Consider the following 17111-nt stretch of genomic DNA (forward strand, 5'->3'; position numbering starts at 1 on the left):
ACAGGTTCAAACACAAAAACTACCGTACATTCCCTGTAAGTGGTGCTTGACCTAAATTTCTATTACAATTAAAGGGGCTTCCCATTTTAATTTAAATAAGATAAAAAATTTACAGTTCTATCAGATATTTCTCTTTAAGTAAATACATGTATGTCCCTATAAAACAATTATAGGGCATCTTTTCCAGAGCTTTGAATCCCTCTGTTATTCCGCCTGGAAATGCAGGAATACACTGTCAAATGGGTGTCAATAAGGCGTGTCTTTACACAGTCTGATACCGTCATAATTCATTGGACAAGATCAGAATATGCATAGGGCTAAGCCCCATAAACAAGGGGAAATGGCAACAGGCAGTTGTCAGTTTATTTATACATTTCCAAGAGGAATAACAGAGGAATGATATAGGCAAAGCAAAAAAAATATTCACTAAATAAAAAAATAAAAGGAGTGGATGAGTCCTCTTTAAAGGGTTTCTGTCACCCCGCAAAACTCTTTTTTTTTTTTTTGGATAGTTAGATTCCTCATAGTGCGATATAGGAGAATATAATGCTCTTACTTACTTTCATGCGGCCGATTCTTTATAAAACGAACTTTTATAATATGTCAATGAGGGCTCTACCAGCAAGTAGGGCGTCTACTTGCTGGTAGCTGCTGCAGCAATCCGCCCCCTCGCCGTGTTGATTGACAGGGCCAGCCGTGATCTCCTCCTCCGGCCGGCCCTGTCAGTAATTCAAAAATCACGCGCCTCGCGTCATTCGGCGCTCTGAGATGAGGAGGCTCGTATCCTCAGCACTCCCTCAGTGCGCCTGCGCCGATGACGTCTTCTCTTTCGGTGATGTCATCGGCACAGGCGCACTGAGGAGACGAGCCTCCATATCTCAGAGCGCCTGCGCCGAATGACCAGAGGCGCGCGATTTTTGAATTACTGACAGGGCCGGCCGGAGGAGGAGATCCCGGCTGGCCCTGTCAATCAACACGGCGAGGGGGCGGATTTCTGCAGCAGCTACCAGCAAGTAGACGCCCTACTTGCTGGTAGAGCCCTCATTTACATATTATAAAAGTTCGTTTTATAAAGAATCGGCCGCATGAAAGTAAGTAAGACTATTATATTCTCCTATATCGCACTATGAAGAATCTAACTATCCCAAAAAAAAAAAAAATGAGTTTTGCGGGGTGACAGAAACCCTTTAAAGAACATTAACCCCCTTAAAGTAGAAAGTAAAATAAGTCCCTGAGTTGTGTGTTCACGTGAAGTCTTAATATTCTATTTAGTGGAATTACTATTGGGCAGGAATCACACCGGCAGTTTTTAGTGCATTTTTTATAACATTTTTGGAGGCAAGAAGGTGAAGTCCTTTCTTTGCAAGTTATTTTGTTAAGCAGTTTATATTGCTAGTATTATATGCAGGAACCAGGAAGCTTAGGATGAACAGGGGGACATGTAATATTCAGTGCTTCTGTAATAAGGAGTTTTAAAAAAATGTTAGTAAACTTTGAACGAAAACCCCCCCACTAATACGGGTTAGCAGCACTCAAAAGGGTAAAAAAAAAAAAAATGAGCATATTCCGTGACTGGACAGAAGCTATCATGAAACATTAAATGGACTAATTATGTTCCGGCATTAGAAGGGTTACTTCAGTCTAGACTCTGGGAATTTCTCCTCAAATGTCAGGCAAGGACATGTACTACCATCCTAGCTGCCAGAAGATAGAGGTCTCCATAATTCACATGGAATAAACAGGACAACTTGGATGGAGACGATGCAGCGGAAGTTGCGGCAGGCGAGTCGGTGGGAGTTTCTACAGTTCAGGTACTGTACGATTAATCACAGCGGGTCTTGTAAAAATGAAGATCCTCCTCTATGGACATCATTTTAGAGTGGAGTGTTCGGTGGCAAGCAGGATTATAAAATATAGCATATGGAGTCCTCCGTTCCCCTGAAGCTCTAGAGTCCCAATATGTGGTTGATGTGGCCCTGAAACGGTAAAAGTGAACATTTATTATACTCCTACACATGAAAAAAAAGAAAAGAAAAAGGGTCTGGCGGTTTGCAACAACATTCCTCCCCATTTTGTAAGGTATTTCTTTTATCTTTATTGCTCCTATCTCCCGTTCTAGGTTGTCTCCATGTGATGTTATGTCCATGGACTGGGCAGTGATAGACACTCCCCTATAAAACTAGCTGGGTGTTAGGGGCGGTGCTGAGGAAGGAGGAGAAGTGCATCATGGGTTTGGTTGGATTCAGCAACAGGAAGTGCTACCTACAAGATGGAAACAAACCAGAGGGATTGGTTTACATGGTGAAAACTGGTCAATAGAGTTAAGGCTCATGGCGTTTTTTTTTTTTTTTTTTTTTTTTTACTCCTTCACAGATGTCCTATTCTTGTCTGCAAAACTGACAAGAATACGACAAGTTCTATTTTTTTTATTTTTTTGTGGGGTTGCGGAACGGACATGTGGATACGAAATAAAATGAATGGGCCCCCATCCAACCTGCAAAAAAATGCAGATCAGATGCGGACCATCACAATGGTCATCCTTTGCTGTGGCAATGCTCCTGGCTAGGCGTTGAACACATCTGCAGGGACCCATGTGCTGAATGTATCCCAAAAAGAGGGCTCTCATAGCACATGCTGGATCAGTATAGACCCAATCTACTTTCTGAAGTAGAATCTCATTGTTTTCAAGATCTCTACTCAGTCATTTAAGGGACTATTAGGGTGGTTTCCAAAACTGTGGATTTGTAGTGCAGATTCAGCACAACAGATCTGCAGCAAATTACAGTATAATACATGTGGAAGGGAGGTTGAAACAGCCATCCACATGTAGCAGAGAGAATCCATATGGAAAATAGAGCATGCTGGGGATTTTCTAAATGGTGGAATGTCAATTATGCTGCGAGGCATTTCAACACGGATTTCACATTTTTAAAGTATAAGGAAAAAAAAAATATGACACAGCACTCTGCAAACATGAACTAATGCTACATTCACCGTATAAAGTGAATGAGGTACTTAATAAATATATATTTAGATCACTATTATTTGTGCCCATCCACCACAGAAAGGTGACCTCTTGTGGACAGGAACCTACCCTATAGCATACCTTTCCTTGTGCCAGCTAGCCTCGAATTCAGGAACAGCAGGTTCCTGCTATATTCTACAATAATTAAAAATCAGCCTGAGGGAAAGGTGGGTTTGTTGGGAGTGCATAACCTAAATGGATACAGCCACACCTTCAAATGCATACTGCAAAAACAAAGACCAAGCTAGTCAGCGCAGCCTGTAAAATAAAGTGAATGCGCAGGTGCACATCGACATGGCTAAAAATACAAAAGTAAAAGCAAAACAACGCAACAGCACTCTGCAAACATGTAATATATGAACTAAAGCTATATTCACTATATATAATAAATATGAGGTAATTGGCAAATATACTTTGATCAGAGTCATTTGTGCCCATCCACCACTGCAAAGTGACCTCTTTTGGATGGGAACCTACTCTATGTGCATTCACTTTATTTTACAGGAAGGGCTAACATCTTTTGTTTTTGCTGTATGCATTTAGAGGTGTGGCCGTCTCAATTTGGTTGTGCACTAGGACCGTGCAAATCCATCTTTCCCACTGGCTGATTTTAATGACTGCAGTATATAGCTGTAGCCTGCTCTCCCCGAATTAATTTGATCAGAGTTGGCACAAGGAGAGGTATCATATAGAGTAGAATCCCATCCAAAAGTGGTCACCTTGTCGTGGTGGATGGACAAAAAAGATTTTGTTAAAAATATATATTTTCCAAGTACCTCATATTCATTTTATATAGTGAATATACACTGCTCAAAAAAATAAAGGGAACACTTAAACAACACAATGTAACTCCAAGTCAATCACACTTCTGTGAAATCAAACTGTCCACTTAGGAAGCAACACTGAGTGACAATCAATTTCACATTCTGTTGTGCAAATGGGATAGACAACAGGTGGAAATTATAGGCAATTAGCAAGACACCCCCAATAAAGGAGTGGTTCTGCAGGTGGTGACCCCAGACCACTTCTCAGTTCCTATGCTTCCTGACTGATGTTTTGGTCACTTTTGAATGCTGGCGGTGCTTTCACTCTAGTGGTAGCATGAGACGGAGTCTACAACCCACACAAGTGGCTCAGGTAGTGCAGCTTATCCAGGATGGCACATCAATGCGAGCTGTGGCAAGAAGGTTTGCTGTGTCTGTCAACGTAGTGTCCAGAGCATGGAGGCGGTACCAGGAGACAGGCCAGTACATCAGGAGACGTGGAGGAGGCCGTAGAAGGGCAACAACCCAGCAGCAGGACCGCTACCTCCGCCTTTGTGCAAGGAGGAACAGGAGGAGCACTGCCAGAGCCCTGCAAAATGACCTCCAGCAGGCCACAAATGTGCATGTGTCTGCTCAAACGGTCAGAAACAGACTCCATGAGGGTGATATGAGGGCCCGACGTCCACAGGTGGGGGTTGTGCTTACAGCCCAACACTGTGCAGGACGTTTGGCATTTGCCAGAGAACACCAAGATTGGCAAATTCGCCACTGGCGCCCTGTGCTCTTCACAGATGAAAGCAGGTTCACACTGAGGACATGTGACAGACGTGACAGAGTCTGGAGACGCCGTGGAGAACGTTCTGCTGCCTGCAACATCCTCCAGCATGACCGGTTTGGCATTGGGTCAGTAATTGTGTGGGGTGGCATTTCTTTGGAGGGCCGCACAGCCCTCCATGTGCTCACCAGAGGTAGCCTGACTGCCATTAGGTACCGAGATGAGATCCTCAGACCCCTTGTGAGACCATATGCTGGTGCGGTTGGCCCTGGGTTCCTCCTAATGCAAGACAATGCTAGACCTCATGTGTCTGGAGTGTGTCAGCAGTTCCTGCAAGACGAAGGCATTGATGCTATGGACTGGCCCGCCCGTTCCCCAGACCTGAATCCAATTGAGCACATCTGGGACATCATGTCTTGCTCTATCCACCAACGTCACGTTGCACCACAGACTGTCCAGGAGTTGGCAGATGCTTTAGTCCAGGTCTGAGAGGAGATCCCTCAGGAGACCGTCCGCCACCTCATCAGGAGCATGCACAGGCGTTGTAGGGAGGTCATACAGGCACGTGGAGGCCACACACACACTACTGAGCCTCATTTTGACTTGTTTCAAGGACATTACATCAAAGTTGGATCAGCCTGTAGTGTGTTTTTCCACTTTAATTTGGAGTGCGACTCCAAATCCAGACCTCCATGGGTTGAAAAATTTGATTTCCATTTTTTTATTTTTGTGTGATTTTGTTGTCAGCGCATTCAACTATGTAAAGAACAAAGTATTTCAGAAGAATATTTAATTAACTCAGATCTAGGATGTGTTATTTTTGTGTTCCCTTTATTTTTTTTGAGCAGTGTAGTATTAGTTCATAAACCGTTTACAAAGTTCTGTTTCATTGTGTTTTTTTATTTTTTTTTTACTTTTCAGCCGAGGCGACGCACATCTGCACATTCACTTTGTTTTATAGGATGTGCTGAGTAGCTTTGTCTTTTGTTTTTTTAATGTATAGGGTTGAAATCCACAGCAAATGCCAGCCAAGGATTTGCAGAGAGATCTGTAGCAGAAAAACTGCAAAAAACCAAGCAGATCTCATCAGAAGTCTAGGATTTGGCCTTGTGTTCACCAGTTTGCCCTCCAGTACATACTGCACCAGTTCTGCACATTTCTATGTTTTTTACAAGCCTTTTAGCATTACATTATAGTCATTGACTGAGCTCCTCACTGTAGTTCTAGAAATGCAAATGCAAAAGGTTGTCTCATCGCTTTCGTGACTCAGTCAATCTACAATGTAAACTTATTGTCACAGTGGCAGCAGGAGGCCCAGATGAGCGGAACGTACTGAAAAGAAGCGCTGCGCCATCGCCACCTTTTATGAATTCACAGTATTTACAAGCCAGATGTCTCACTCCAAATCAAACCTTTTATCCTGCGCCTCCCTGCTGCTCCCGGAGCGCTTTCTTGATAGAGCAGCGCATGCAACATGATCCAGACACAAGAGTGACATCCCCAAGAGGGACAGAGTTGTGGGACAATAAGCTGCCAGGTTTACAAATAAATCTGGTTTTCCAGAGTTCGTTACTTTAGCATGACTTACAAAATCCAGAATATAAAAAATAAAAAAAAGTATTATTTTATAAATGTACCATACCAAAACAATATCAGGGCAAGTGGGGGGGAATTTTAGATTTTAGGTCCTTTCGCAATCTGGAGAGTTTTGCTGGTTCGGGGGGGGGGGGGGGGGGGGGGGAGAGAAATCAAATGCTATGGACAAAAAGTTTTTGTAATGGGTTATTATTACAAATTATGCTTCAATTGGACTTCATAGTACCTAGCAGCTGCAGAATGCTTTTCACAGAAAAATCTTGTTCAAACTCTCTCCGTGCTGAATGATCAAAGTTCAACTTTGATTTCATCTTATGATGATTTGCTTTGGATGAATCTTGCAAAACAGAACCATTTTAAAGTAGAAATTGTCAGGGACAATGATTTGGAGGATAAAGATGGAGGGCCACATGACCCTGGGAGGGAAGGGGCTTGCACTGATTGACTCACAGTCTGTCAGCCTCTGAACCAATCAGGGGCAGTGATTTGGCAGGTCCTTCAGCCTCCGTACTGGAGAGACACTATTCTGTGTGCAGCTTGATATCTGAGAGCATCTGGGTTGGCTGTGTCTGCACATTAATCTGGGTGTGGTAGGGAGAGTATAGGGACAAGACATTTAAAGAGGACCTTCCTTTCACCGCTCCTGATATGTCCGTTTTAATAGCTTCATGGATTCCATATGTAATAATTCTGAAGCCTCTATTCTTATGTCTGTATGTTGTGCCATTCCTGTATTATTCCTGCTAGAAGTTATGAATGAATTGCTATTAGCTTTCAGTAAGGGTACAGAGGGGAGGTAACAAGTTGGGGGGGGGGGTGTACCTGCACACACCTGGGGATTTCAGTGAGGATTCTCCGCACATAAATCCTGAACGTGTGCATGTACCCTTAGTGTAGTACTGCAATAACTGTATTAATACACTAGTTTTAGTCCACGCATTGATACTGCGTCAAGATACTGTGCAGTGTTACAGAATGCATTGTGCTGCAATAACTGCATTAAAGTTTTTTTGGGGGGATTTTCATACAGATGGCTTATCCTCAGGAGTTTCGAAGAGTCTACAGCACTCCGTGAGCGCTTAGGCCTCTATTTTGGCCAAGTGACTTCACATTCATTGGTCACATGGCCTAGGTGCAGCTCAGTCCCATTAAAGCTCTGGCCAAATACAGAGCAGGGAAGCAGGAGGGGGTCAAGGAGACTATGATGACATATGGGTGGGGAGAGTAAGGACCATAATGATGGTTGGGTGTTGATAGGACCTCAGCGCCAGATTGGTGTGCTTAGGAGGAGGTGACATCAGGGGATGAGAGTGATGGCCACGATGGCTATAAAGAGCAGATGCAAAATACAGTCAAAACCTCCCAAAAAACTGCCAGATCTGCTTCTATTGTGCTCAGCTCCGGAACTGGTGAGGATGCTGAAACTGTGGGCACAGGCTCAAAACGTGCTAGACCAAGCTAGGCGGCTGCTAGCTGTATGCGAATGTCTCCCTTATGATTGTTTTTCTTCACAAGGCCAGCACACAAAACCAAAGCCATGTGCAAGATCTGAAGGATTAAAATAAGCCATGGGCGTTAAAAACTCAAATATGGTAGGTACCAGGGCTCTACTGCAGCACCTGAGGCAACATCACCGAACCCTGTGGAAAAATAGAACTGGCCAAAATTCCGAATAGGAACAAGTCTGTCCTCCTTTTCCCGGTGTTCTTTTTGGCAGTCAGGCTGCATCCCTAAGCAGTACAGTGTCCTTGTCATTATCATCAGCCTCTTCTCCATCATGATGCATCCATAACAGAATGTGTGACCATAAGAAAACTATTCGCGACCAGCAATTAGCTTGTGTGCAAGCTGAATTCCCACCTGGGCAAGTTGCTGGCAGTGCAGTCGCTGCTGAACCACTTAGTTGTGGTAATTGTGGTGCAGTTTTGTCCCTTCCCCAAAAGTGAACCCAGCAGGTAGTTTGCTCTGTTCAGCTGTCCGTAAAACTTGTTTCATCATTATAGAAGAGTGGCATAGTAAAAGCACAATTTAAAAACACATATCAGAGGTTCAAACCCCCCCCTCCCCCTTTCCTATAGAAAAAAAATAGAAAAGAAAACAAGACTCATATTGCCGTGTCAGAATTGCAGTTTTTTGGTTATTGCCCGCCTCTCAAAAAAAAATAAAAAAAATTAAATCATATGCTCCCCAAAAAGGTATAAAAAAATACCCTAAAGCTTTCATCACAAAAAATAAAAAACATAAAAAGTTATGGGTGTCAGAAAGCAGCAACATAAAGCAATTTGTTAAAAAGTTAATTACTGTATTTCTGTATTTTAAAAACTAGTAAAGCATAATAGGTCTGATGCAGAGGGGGTCCTTTTACATTGGGGTCTGAGCTAAAATTTGACTATAGGTCTGATCTGAAGTTTTATTGGGGTCTTATTAACATTGGGGGTCTAATTGGGGCTGTGAGCTGAAGTCTGATTAAAGGTCTGAGGTCTAATGAAATATAGTTTTTTTTATTGTCCTCCTCTAAAACCTAGGTGCGTCTTATGGGTCGGTGCATCTTATAGGGCGAAAAATATGGGCATTTATCTTTTTGCAATATTTTCTTCACAAAACCTGGATGCGGATTTTTTTGAAATAAAAAAAAATAAAAATACCAGTACATAAAATGCATAATTCCTCACCGACTTTAATAAAAAAAAGCCTATGCAGAATTTTTAAATCTAAAATTATATTTTCTAATGTTAGCTTTACCTTTTCAATACATCTGATGCATAAGGAAAAAAATAAAAATGTACAATTCCAGAAGTCTATGAATGAGTGAGTATATGGGAAGAGATAGTTTCAGGCCAGTGACTCTATATTGCGCGGACACACATCATACATGCCCAAATTAATTTCTACAAACAAGCGCTCTCAGGCTCGGAGCGAGTAGACAGGCTTGTCAGACGAGATCAGTTATCACCTTCCTCTTCTGCCATCCCAACCGCTCATCATGCTGAAGACTTTGGGCAATAAAAGTAATAGATGGTGGAGCATTATTGTTAGCTAAATAATGCATTCTCCAGTCTTATTTATAAGATATGCAATCAATACTCGTACAGAGATAAAAATCCACTTGGCCTGTCTCTCCGCACCAGAGTCATTATTTGTGTGTTCAATATTTATTTAGTCAAATCACTATAAAATGCGATTTTGTTATTTCAATGTACCCGGCTCCTTAAAATGCATTGAAAGCCGTTTCATTTGTAATTATATGTAAAGCCTGCCGCTTGCCCACAGGAAAGTCTATCAATCTTCCTTTATTATTTACAGACCTTATTTCTCAAGGACATAATTGTCGTTTTTTATTAACTACATTTTATAGATCGGAAACTGTGGAGAGAGTCGAAATTTCAGATCTTTTTCTTTTTTCAATTTTAAAAGGCAGAAACTTAAAAAAATAAAAATAAATACACAACAAAAATTATAATATATATATATATATATATATATATATATATATAGTGACAAAGTGAGAGGTTTGGTCTGGGAAAACAGGTATTTTCCTCCCAGCATGTGCTGCTGGGCTGATTTACAGCAAGTTGAGGTCAAATACCAGACTTTAAGTGCTGGTCTGGGCTTTGGCAGCACCTGGCTGTCCTTAAATAGGCAGCTGGGCTCAGAAGCCATGTCTCTGTGTTGGGATCTGGGAGCCTTGTGTCTGGATGAAGGCTTGCTACCTGTTTGGCGTGAAAACAGGTTGGTGCTGCTATGCTCAAGGACTCTGAGGCAGAATGGCCGCATTGTGTGAATTACCACTAACGCCGCAAGGTGACTTTTTTGCTCGATTATGACTGCTTGTTTTGTCACTTGCCTAAAGTGTGAATAAAACACTGAACTGTTTGATCCAAAGAACTTGTTGTTGCCTCTATACTGCGTCCGCTAATCCAGTCTACCAGAGCGAAACCCCACAATTGGTGGAGAATGCGGGCAGGAGCAGTGAGGCTGGCGTGAATGCCGATATTTGGTTTCTGCATTTTTCAGGCACGGTTGTATGTCGTACATTAAGCCAGCTATATTACAATCAGTGCCCCATGACAAAATGGATGCTGTTGTGAAGACCCTCATGGAGGCTAATCTGCAGCAGCGAGAGACAAACCTGCAGCAACGCGAGGCTAATAAGCAGCAGCAGGAGACAAACCAGTTGCTGCTACAACACGTGATGGCTTTGCAGACAGCAGGAGCAACCTAGAGCGTTCACAATGCCCAGAAAGCAGTCCGTGCCACGATTCCTTAGATGACCTCCGCAGACGACATCGAAACCTACCTGGCGATGTACGAGAAAGTGGCCCTCAGGGACAAGCGACCCCCCGTGACCAGAGGTCGTCACTCCGTTTCTGGCATCCGATTCCCAGTGGGTGCATTTCAACTTGCCGGACATTCAAGCAGCCCATTACCAGAAAGTCAAGGGTGAGATTCTGGCAAGACTGGGGGTGAATGTGTTGGTACGGGCCCTCAGTGGGGGTTCAACCCGGCTGAGCCTACAAGACCTCAGTATTATAACTTACTTCACCTCTTGCAAAAATGGCTACAGCCTGGCGTGTTGAGTCCCACTGCTATGCTGGATCGTCTGTTAGCCGATATGTTCTGGAGGGCTTTGCCACACACTCTTCAGCACTGGATCGGTCAGGTGTCTACTGGCAATGCCCTTGAGATGTTGGACCTGGTGGAACGCTATGAAGCTACCAGTAATCTAAAGGAAGGTTCTGTCGGGGGGGGTGGCAAACCCCATAAATCTCCACCCCAGGCCTGGAGATTTGAGCCGATAAAACCCGCCCGGCATGTACCCATGGCGGACCTGGCTCTGATAGTCTGCTGGCGGTGTCAGGAGCCTGGCCACTTAAGGGCTGACTGTCCCCACCGGGTTGAGCCCATGGACACTAACTATGGCTACCGTCACTCTCTATATGCCAGGAGGCTGTGTGGAATAGGTACCCTAGAGTCTTTAGATCACTTGTGCCAGGTGGAAGTGGCAGACACTCCGGCGGAGGCTCTGCTGGACTCTGGTGACCCTAGTAAGGGCTACCCTGGTGCGGTCCACTGAGTATACTGGCCGGAAAGTCGGGGTGATGTGCATCCACGGAGACTTAAAAGACTACCCTACCGCGCTGGTGTCTCTAAACACGGTGGCCGGTAGATGGACCCACAAGGTGGCTGTTGCCACAAATCTACATTATGAAGTCATAATAGGGAGAGACTTCCTGGCACTGTGGCCTGCTATGAGAGTGACTGATACCCATGAGACAGGGGTAACCCTAGCAGAGTGGCCCGGCTCAGGGGGGAGACCAGAACCCTGGGAACCTGAGACCGAAGGGCTAGCGGTAGGGGTGACTGCCACTTCGGTGGAAGAGGGGGAGACAACCCTGCTAAGTGTGATGGTGGGAGACGTGGAGGACTTGCCGCCGGGTCCTAAATTGGCAAACCTCAATGTCTCCGGGGATAACGTCCCAACGTCGGGACCCAACCCTATCCCGCACCTGGGAAAATGTGTTAATACTTGATGGTGAAGCACAACAACCTGGGGCAGAGACAGTGTTTCCCCGTTTTGGGGTTCATCAGGATATGTTGTATCGGGTAAACCAACTACGGGATGAGCCAATTGAACAGTTGGTGGTCCCCAAGGCTTATCGCAAGCTTGTGTTGGATTTAGCTCACCAACACGTTTTCAGGGGGTCACCTGGGGCTGCAGAAAATTTAGGATCGTATTCTATAGCGGTTTTACTGGCCCAGCATATTCAAAAGAAGTGGAAGAGTTTTGTAAGTTTTGCCCGACCTGCCAGATAACTAGCCCCCAACCACATTTCCGTAGTCCCCTAGTACATCTCCCGATTATTGAAGTACCATTTGACCAAATAGCTATGGACCTCATAGACCCAATACCGAAGTCCGCCAAAGGGGATCAACACATCTTAGTCATTCTAGACTACGCCACTCGGTACCCGGAAGTGGTGCCACTGTGACATACCTTGGCCAAACTCATAGCTACAAGGAGTTTATGGATATGTTTTCCCGAGGAGGACTACCTAAAGAGGTTCTGACCGACCAAGGGACCCCTTTTATGTCCAAGGTGATGAGGAAACTCTAAGTTTCTGCACATAAAACAAACTACGGACGTCCGTTTACCATCCGCAAACGGGCGGTCTGGTAGAAATGTTTTAATGTTAAAAATAAGTAGTGTCTAAAGATGGGAAGGACTGGGACCACCTTCTGCCCCATCTCATGTTCACAGTGCGAGAGGTACCCCAGGCCTCTACTGGTTTCTCGTCCTTTGAACTGCTATATGGCAGACACCCTCGCAGTCTCTTGGACGTGGCCAAAGAGGCGTGGGAACAACAACCCACTACACATAAAAGTGTCATTGAGTACGTTACCCAGATGCAAGATCGGATAGAGACAGTGTTGCCTCTTGTTAGGGAGCATATGGAGGCAGCTCAGCGAGCCCAGAGTTGGGTCTATAATCGGCAGGCTCTGGTCCGGATCTTTAACCCGGGTGATAGGGTTTTGGTTCTGGTGCCCACCGTGGACAGTAAGTTCCTGGCTAGGTGGCAGGGGCCCTATGACGTACTCGAGAAAATTGGAGATGTAAACTACAAGGTACACCAGCCAGGGCAGCAAAAGTCGAAGCAGGTTTACCATGTGAATTCACACAAACCGTGGAAAGATAGGGAAACCTGTACAGAAGACAGCCCACAGCCGGGTTTTCTAGGAGAAGAGGTACCGGCCCCTCTGTCTGATGCAAGAGAGGTGGCTGCCACAGTAAAAATTGCTGACAGCCTCTCCTCTAAACAGACTCAGGAGGCCAGGGAGTTTGTTAGTCAGATGTGTTCTCGGACCTCCCTGGACGCACTTCCATAATCCAGCATGACATGGTCACTGAGCCTCAGACAAAAGTCGAATTAAAACCATACCGGGTACCCGAGGCTCTGCGACAAGCCATATCAGAGGAGGTGCAGCTATTGTTGCAGCTAGACATCATCGAGGAGTCAAAAAGCGAGTGGGCCAGTCCTATAGTATTGATACCCAAGCCGGATTGGATGTTGCGGTTTTGTAACGACTTCCGAAAACTTAACGGAGGTTTCCAAATTTGATGCGTTTCCAATGCCCTATGTGGATGAGCTCATCGAGAGGGTTAGGACAAGCCCGGTATTTTTTATGTTTTGGACCTTACGAAAGGGTACTGGCAGGTGTCCTTAACGGATGCTGCCAAAGAGAAAACTGCCTTCATCACACCTAAGGGGCTGTATCAATATAAGGTGCTACCCTTTGGTCTGCATGGCGCCACTTTTCAGCGACTAATAGACATTGTGCTTCGTCCACATCATCGGTACGCTTCGGCTTACCTGGACGATATTGTCATCCACAGTACCGACTGGGAAAGTCACCTACCCAAAGTGCAGGCTGTAGTGGACTTTCTTCGGAAAGCTGCCTAACCGCTAACCCAAGAAAATGTGCAACAGGGTTAGAAGAGACTAAGTACCTCGGGTATGTCATTGGGCGCAGAGTCATCAAACCCCAAGTGAACAAAATAGAGGCGATACGGAATTGGCCCCGACCTGTCACCACTAGGCAAATAAAGTCATTCCTGGGAATGGTGGGCTATTACATAAGGTTTGTTCCCCACATTGCTACTCTAGCCGTGCCCTTGACAGGACTCTTGAAGGGACACAAGTCAATGATGGTTCGCTGGGATGATCGAGCGGAAGAGGCTTTCTCCGCTTTGAAGTCGGCCCTTTGCGGGTCCCCGGTTTTGGTGACGCCCGACTTAAAAAGGGAGTTTATAGTACAGACCGATGCCTCTAAAGTATGCCTCGGTGCTGTACTGTCTCAGGAAGTCCACAGGGAGAAGCTTCCCGTTGTCTTCCTCAGCCGTAAGCTCACCCCAGCCGAGAGCCGGTATAGTATAGTGGAGAGAGAGTGCCTGGCTATCAAGTGGGCACTAGAACCTCTCCGCTATTATTTATTGGGGAGAAAATTCCACCTGGTGACTGACCACTCCCCTCTCAAGTGGATGAGCCAGGTCAAAGACAGAAATGCCCGGGTCACCCGATGGTTTCTCTCCCTACAAAACTTTACGTTTTCGGTGGAACACAGGGCAGGCCGGTTACAGGGAAACGAGGATGCCCTGTCCCGGGTACACTGTCTGGCGTGTGTTCACCCCCTCAGGGTTGAACAAAGGGGTGGGTATGTGACACAGTGAGGTTTGGTCTGGGAAAAAAGGTATTTTCCTCCCAGCATGTGCTGCTGGGCTGATTTACAGCAAGGTGAGGTCAAATACCAGACCGGATATTAAGTGCCGGTCTGGGCTTTGACAGGACCTGGCTGTCCTTAAATAGGCAGCTGGGCTCAGAAGCCATGTCTCCGTGTTGGATCTGGGAGCCTTGTGTTTGGATGAAGGCTTGCTACCTGTTTGGCGTGAAAACAGGTTGGTGCTGCTATGCTCAAGGACTCTTTGAGGCAGAATTGCCACATGGTGTGAATTACCACCAACACCACAAGATGACCGTTTTGCTGAATTATGACTGCTTGTTTTGTCACTTGCCTAAAGTGTGAATAAAACACTGAACTGTTTGATCCAAAGAACTTGTAGTTGCCTTTATACTGCGTCTGCTAATCCTGTCTACCAGAGCGAAACCCCACAATATATATATATACACGCACGCACACACACACACTCACTCACCGATTCTCCAGCAATACATCTTGGGCAAATTTGGGGGCTTACATTTTGAGGATTTTGTGGGGGCTAAAAGAAAAAAAAAAAAAAGAAAAAGTGATATTATGATTTTTCTGCAGATAATAAAGTACAGGTAAATAGTAAAATAAAGGGTGGCTTCACATCACATTTTATGCTTCCATTTGACGTATACATTAGAAAAAAAATAATAAAGATACAAAAACGCAGCACACCACGTTCTTGTATCCTGCAAAGTCCAGTGTAAAATAAATAAAAAATTATACAATTTTTATTTATTTTTACAATGGTAAAAAAAAAGTATACTTTTTTTTTTTTTTTACAATTGTGAATGGATGCCACTGTAAGGCAGTCAGGTATCTGTTAATGTGCACCTTTTTTGTATATGTTAAACGAATGGGAAAAAAGTGATGTGAACCCAGCCAAAGCAGAATAAAAATAACTGCCGTACCATACAGCTCTGCTGTACTCCATCCTTAGGCACAAACCCATTTGCAGGTTCTTTGACCTCCGCCTGCCAGTACACCATGTCATAGTCACTCAGCAAAACTCCATTTGCATTTGAAAAACCTTCCAACCCTTGGCATGTACGCTTCTGAAAGAAAAAGAAATATATATATTTTAACCAAATTTTTATTTTTTTTCCCCCAAGAAAAAGAGCATTTCCTCCGCCTAAATAGGCATAACCACTGCCCTGACCATGTAAACCATTCTGAAAATATACATGCATTAGTTGGAGTTGGGATCAGGGCTCTGTACAGGCCACTCCTGACAATCCCAGATTATATAAGGCTACGCCGAGACGGGATGCGGAAGGTCTGCACTGCATCTGCCGGAAGTGAGCAGCAGCAAAATCTGCACCGAATCGTGCGGAATTCATAGTGTAAATGCGGGAAGTTTTACCGCAGGTTTCACCTTCTGCATTGGAAAAGGTGAAATCCGCAATGAAAATCCACAACACGAGTTGACATGCTGTGGGCTTAAAGAGAACCCGTCACCTGGTTTGGGGCTACTAAACCACCAATACATCGTTATAAGGTGCCAAACCTGCCCATAGCAAACCCATCCGTCCTTCATGAGAAAGTAAAAGAAATTCAAACTTACCATTAGAAGAGTCCAAGACTCTTCTCCAATAGCACTGGTCACAAGTACACCGCTCCGATGAAGCAGAGGATGGCATATGTCACGTCACTGTGAATACACTGTATGTACCCAAAAACGTTAGAGAAGAGTCCTGGACTCTTTCGATAAGTTTGAATTTCCTTTTCTTTCGCCGGATGCTGATGGTTTGGAAGATCTAGACCAGGTGACAGCTTCCCTTTAGAATGTGCACCACAGGTCAAGTTATGTGCCGAGTCCATTGTTGAGATTTTCCACAGCGTGTGGATGAGATTTTTTGGAAATCCCATCCACGTTGCTTCTACTGTAATATGCTGGTCAATGTCTCACAAAAGAAAACAACCCCTGTCCATATGACCTATGAGAAGAAGAAGTCCACCATGTCTCTTTCTCTCTGAGGGAACTCAATACAAGTAATTTTACTCTTCAGCCTGAAGCGGCCGCAGGGCAGATCAGATGGATTAGGACTTCTTTTCAAGGTGGTCACTCCACAGGTAACGCAAACTGGATTCATCACCCACAGCGTTCATCTACAGTAGGGTTTCTCAACTCCGGTCCTTGAGACCCACCTACCGGTCAGGATTTGAGAATATCCCACAGAATGAATACCTGTGGTAAGTCCTGATGCATGGACACTAATTAGATCACCTGCTCAATACTGGAAATCCTGAAAACCTGACTGGTAAGTGGGTCCCAAGGACCGGAGTTGAGAGACCCTGATCTACAGAGACAAGGACCAGGTGGACATATTGGATCACACAGATTCCCTGCCGTTAAGGGAGTTGTCCAATATTTTGTTATTGATGGCCTAACTTAAGGATAGCTTATTAATATCAAAAGGTGCAAAATGTGGCTTGGGCCCGCCCTCAGTGCACATAACTGCTCATTTGCATATGGATTAGGTGTACTTTTTCTGCAGAACAAAGCAACAGATTGCTAAGTGAAAGGTATCTTTACATTAAGATGATCTAGACCTACAAGGCATTGTGCCCGGTGAACAGCGAATTTCCTGGTGACAGCATATTGAGGAAGACCGAGTCCCGGGATTACAGAGTGCTTCTAATGGCCGGGCCCCTCAGACAAGTCGCTCCTGATGTCCACACGGCCACC

At 44.8% G+C, this 17111-nt stretch overlaps 1 protein-coding gene across 1 annotated transcript in view; it reads right to left on the reverse strand.

The window, feature by feature from the left end:
- Positions 1 to 1486: 1486 nt before the first annotated feature.
- LOC121004364 (uncharacterized protein C10orf143 homolog) overlaps positions 1487 to 17111 on the reverse strand; it is a 30374-nt gene continuing 14749 nt past the window's right edge. Inside the window, exons 3-5 of the mRNA XM_040436551.1 lie at positions 15334 to 15477; positions 14871 to 14933; positions 1487 to 1976 (exon numbers count right to left, since the gene is read on the reverse strand). Of these exons, the coding sequence (XP_040292485.1) occupies positions 1947 to 1976; positions 14871 to 14933; positions 15334 to 15477 (237 nt within the window). The 3' untranslated portion in view covers positions 1487 to 1946. The remainder of the gene's footprint in view (positions 1977 to 14870; positions 14934 to 15333; positions 15478 to 17111) is intronic.

Source organism: Bufo bufo, chromosome 6 (assembly GCF_905171765.1).
Source record: "Bufo bufo chromosome 6, aBufBuf1.1, whole genome shotgun sequence".
NCBI lineage: Eukaryota > Metazoa > Chordata > Amphibia > Anura > Bufonidae > Bufo > Bufo bufo.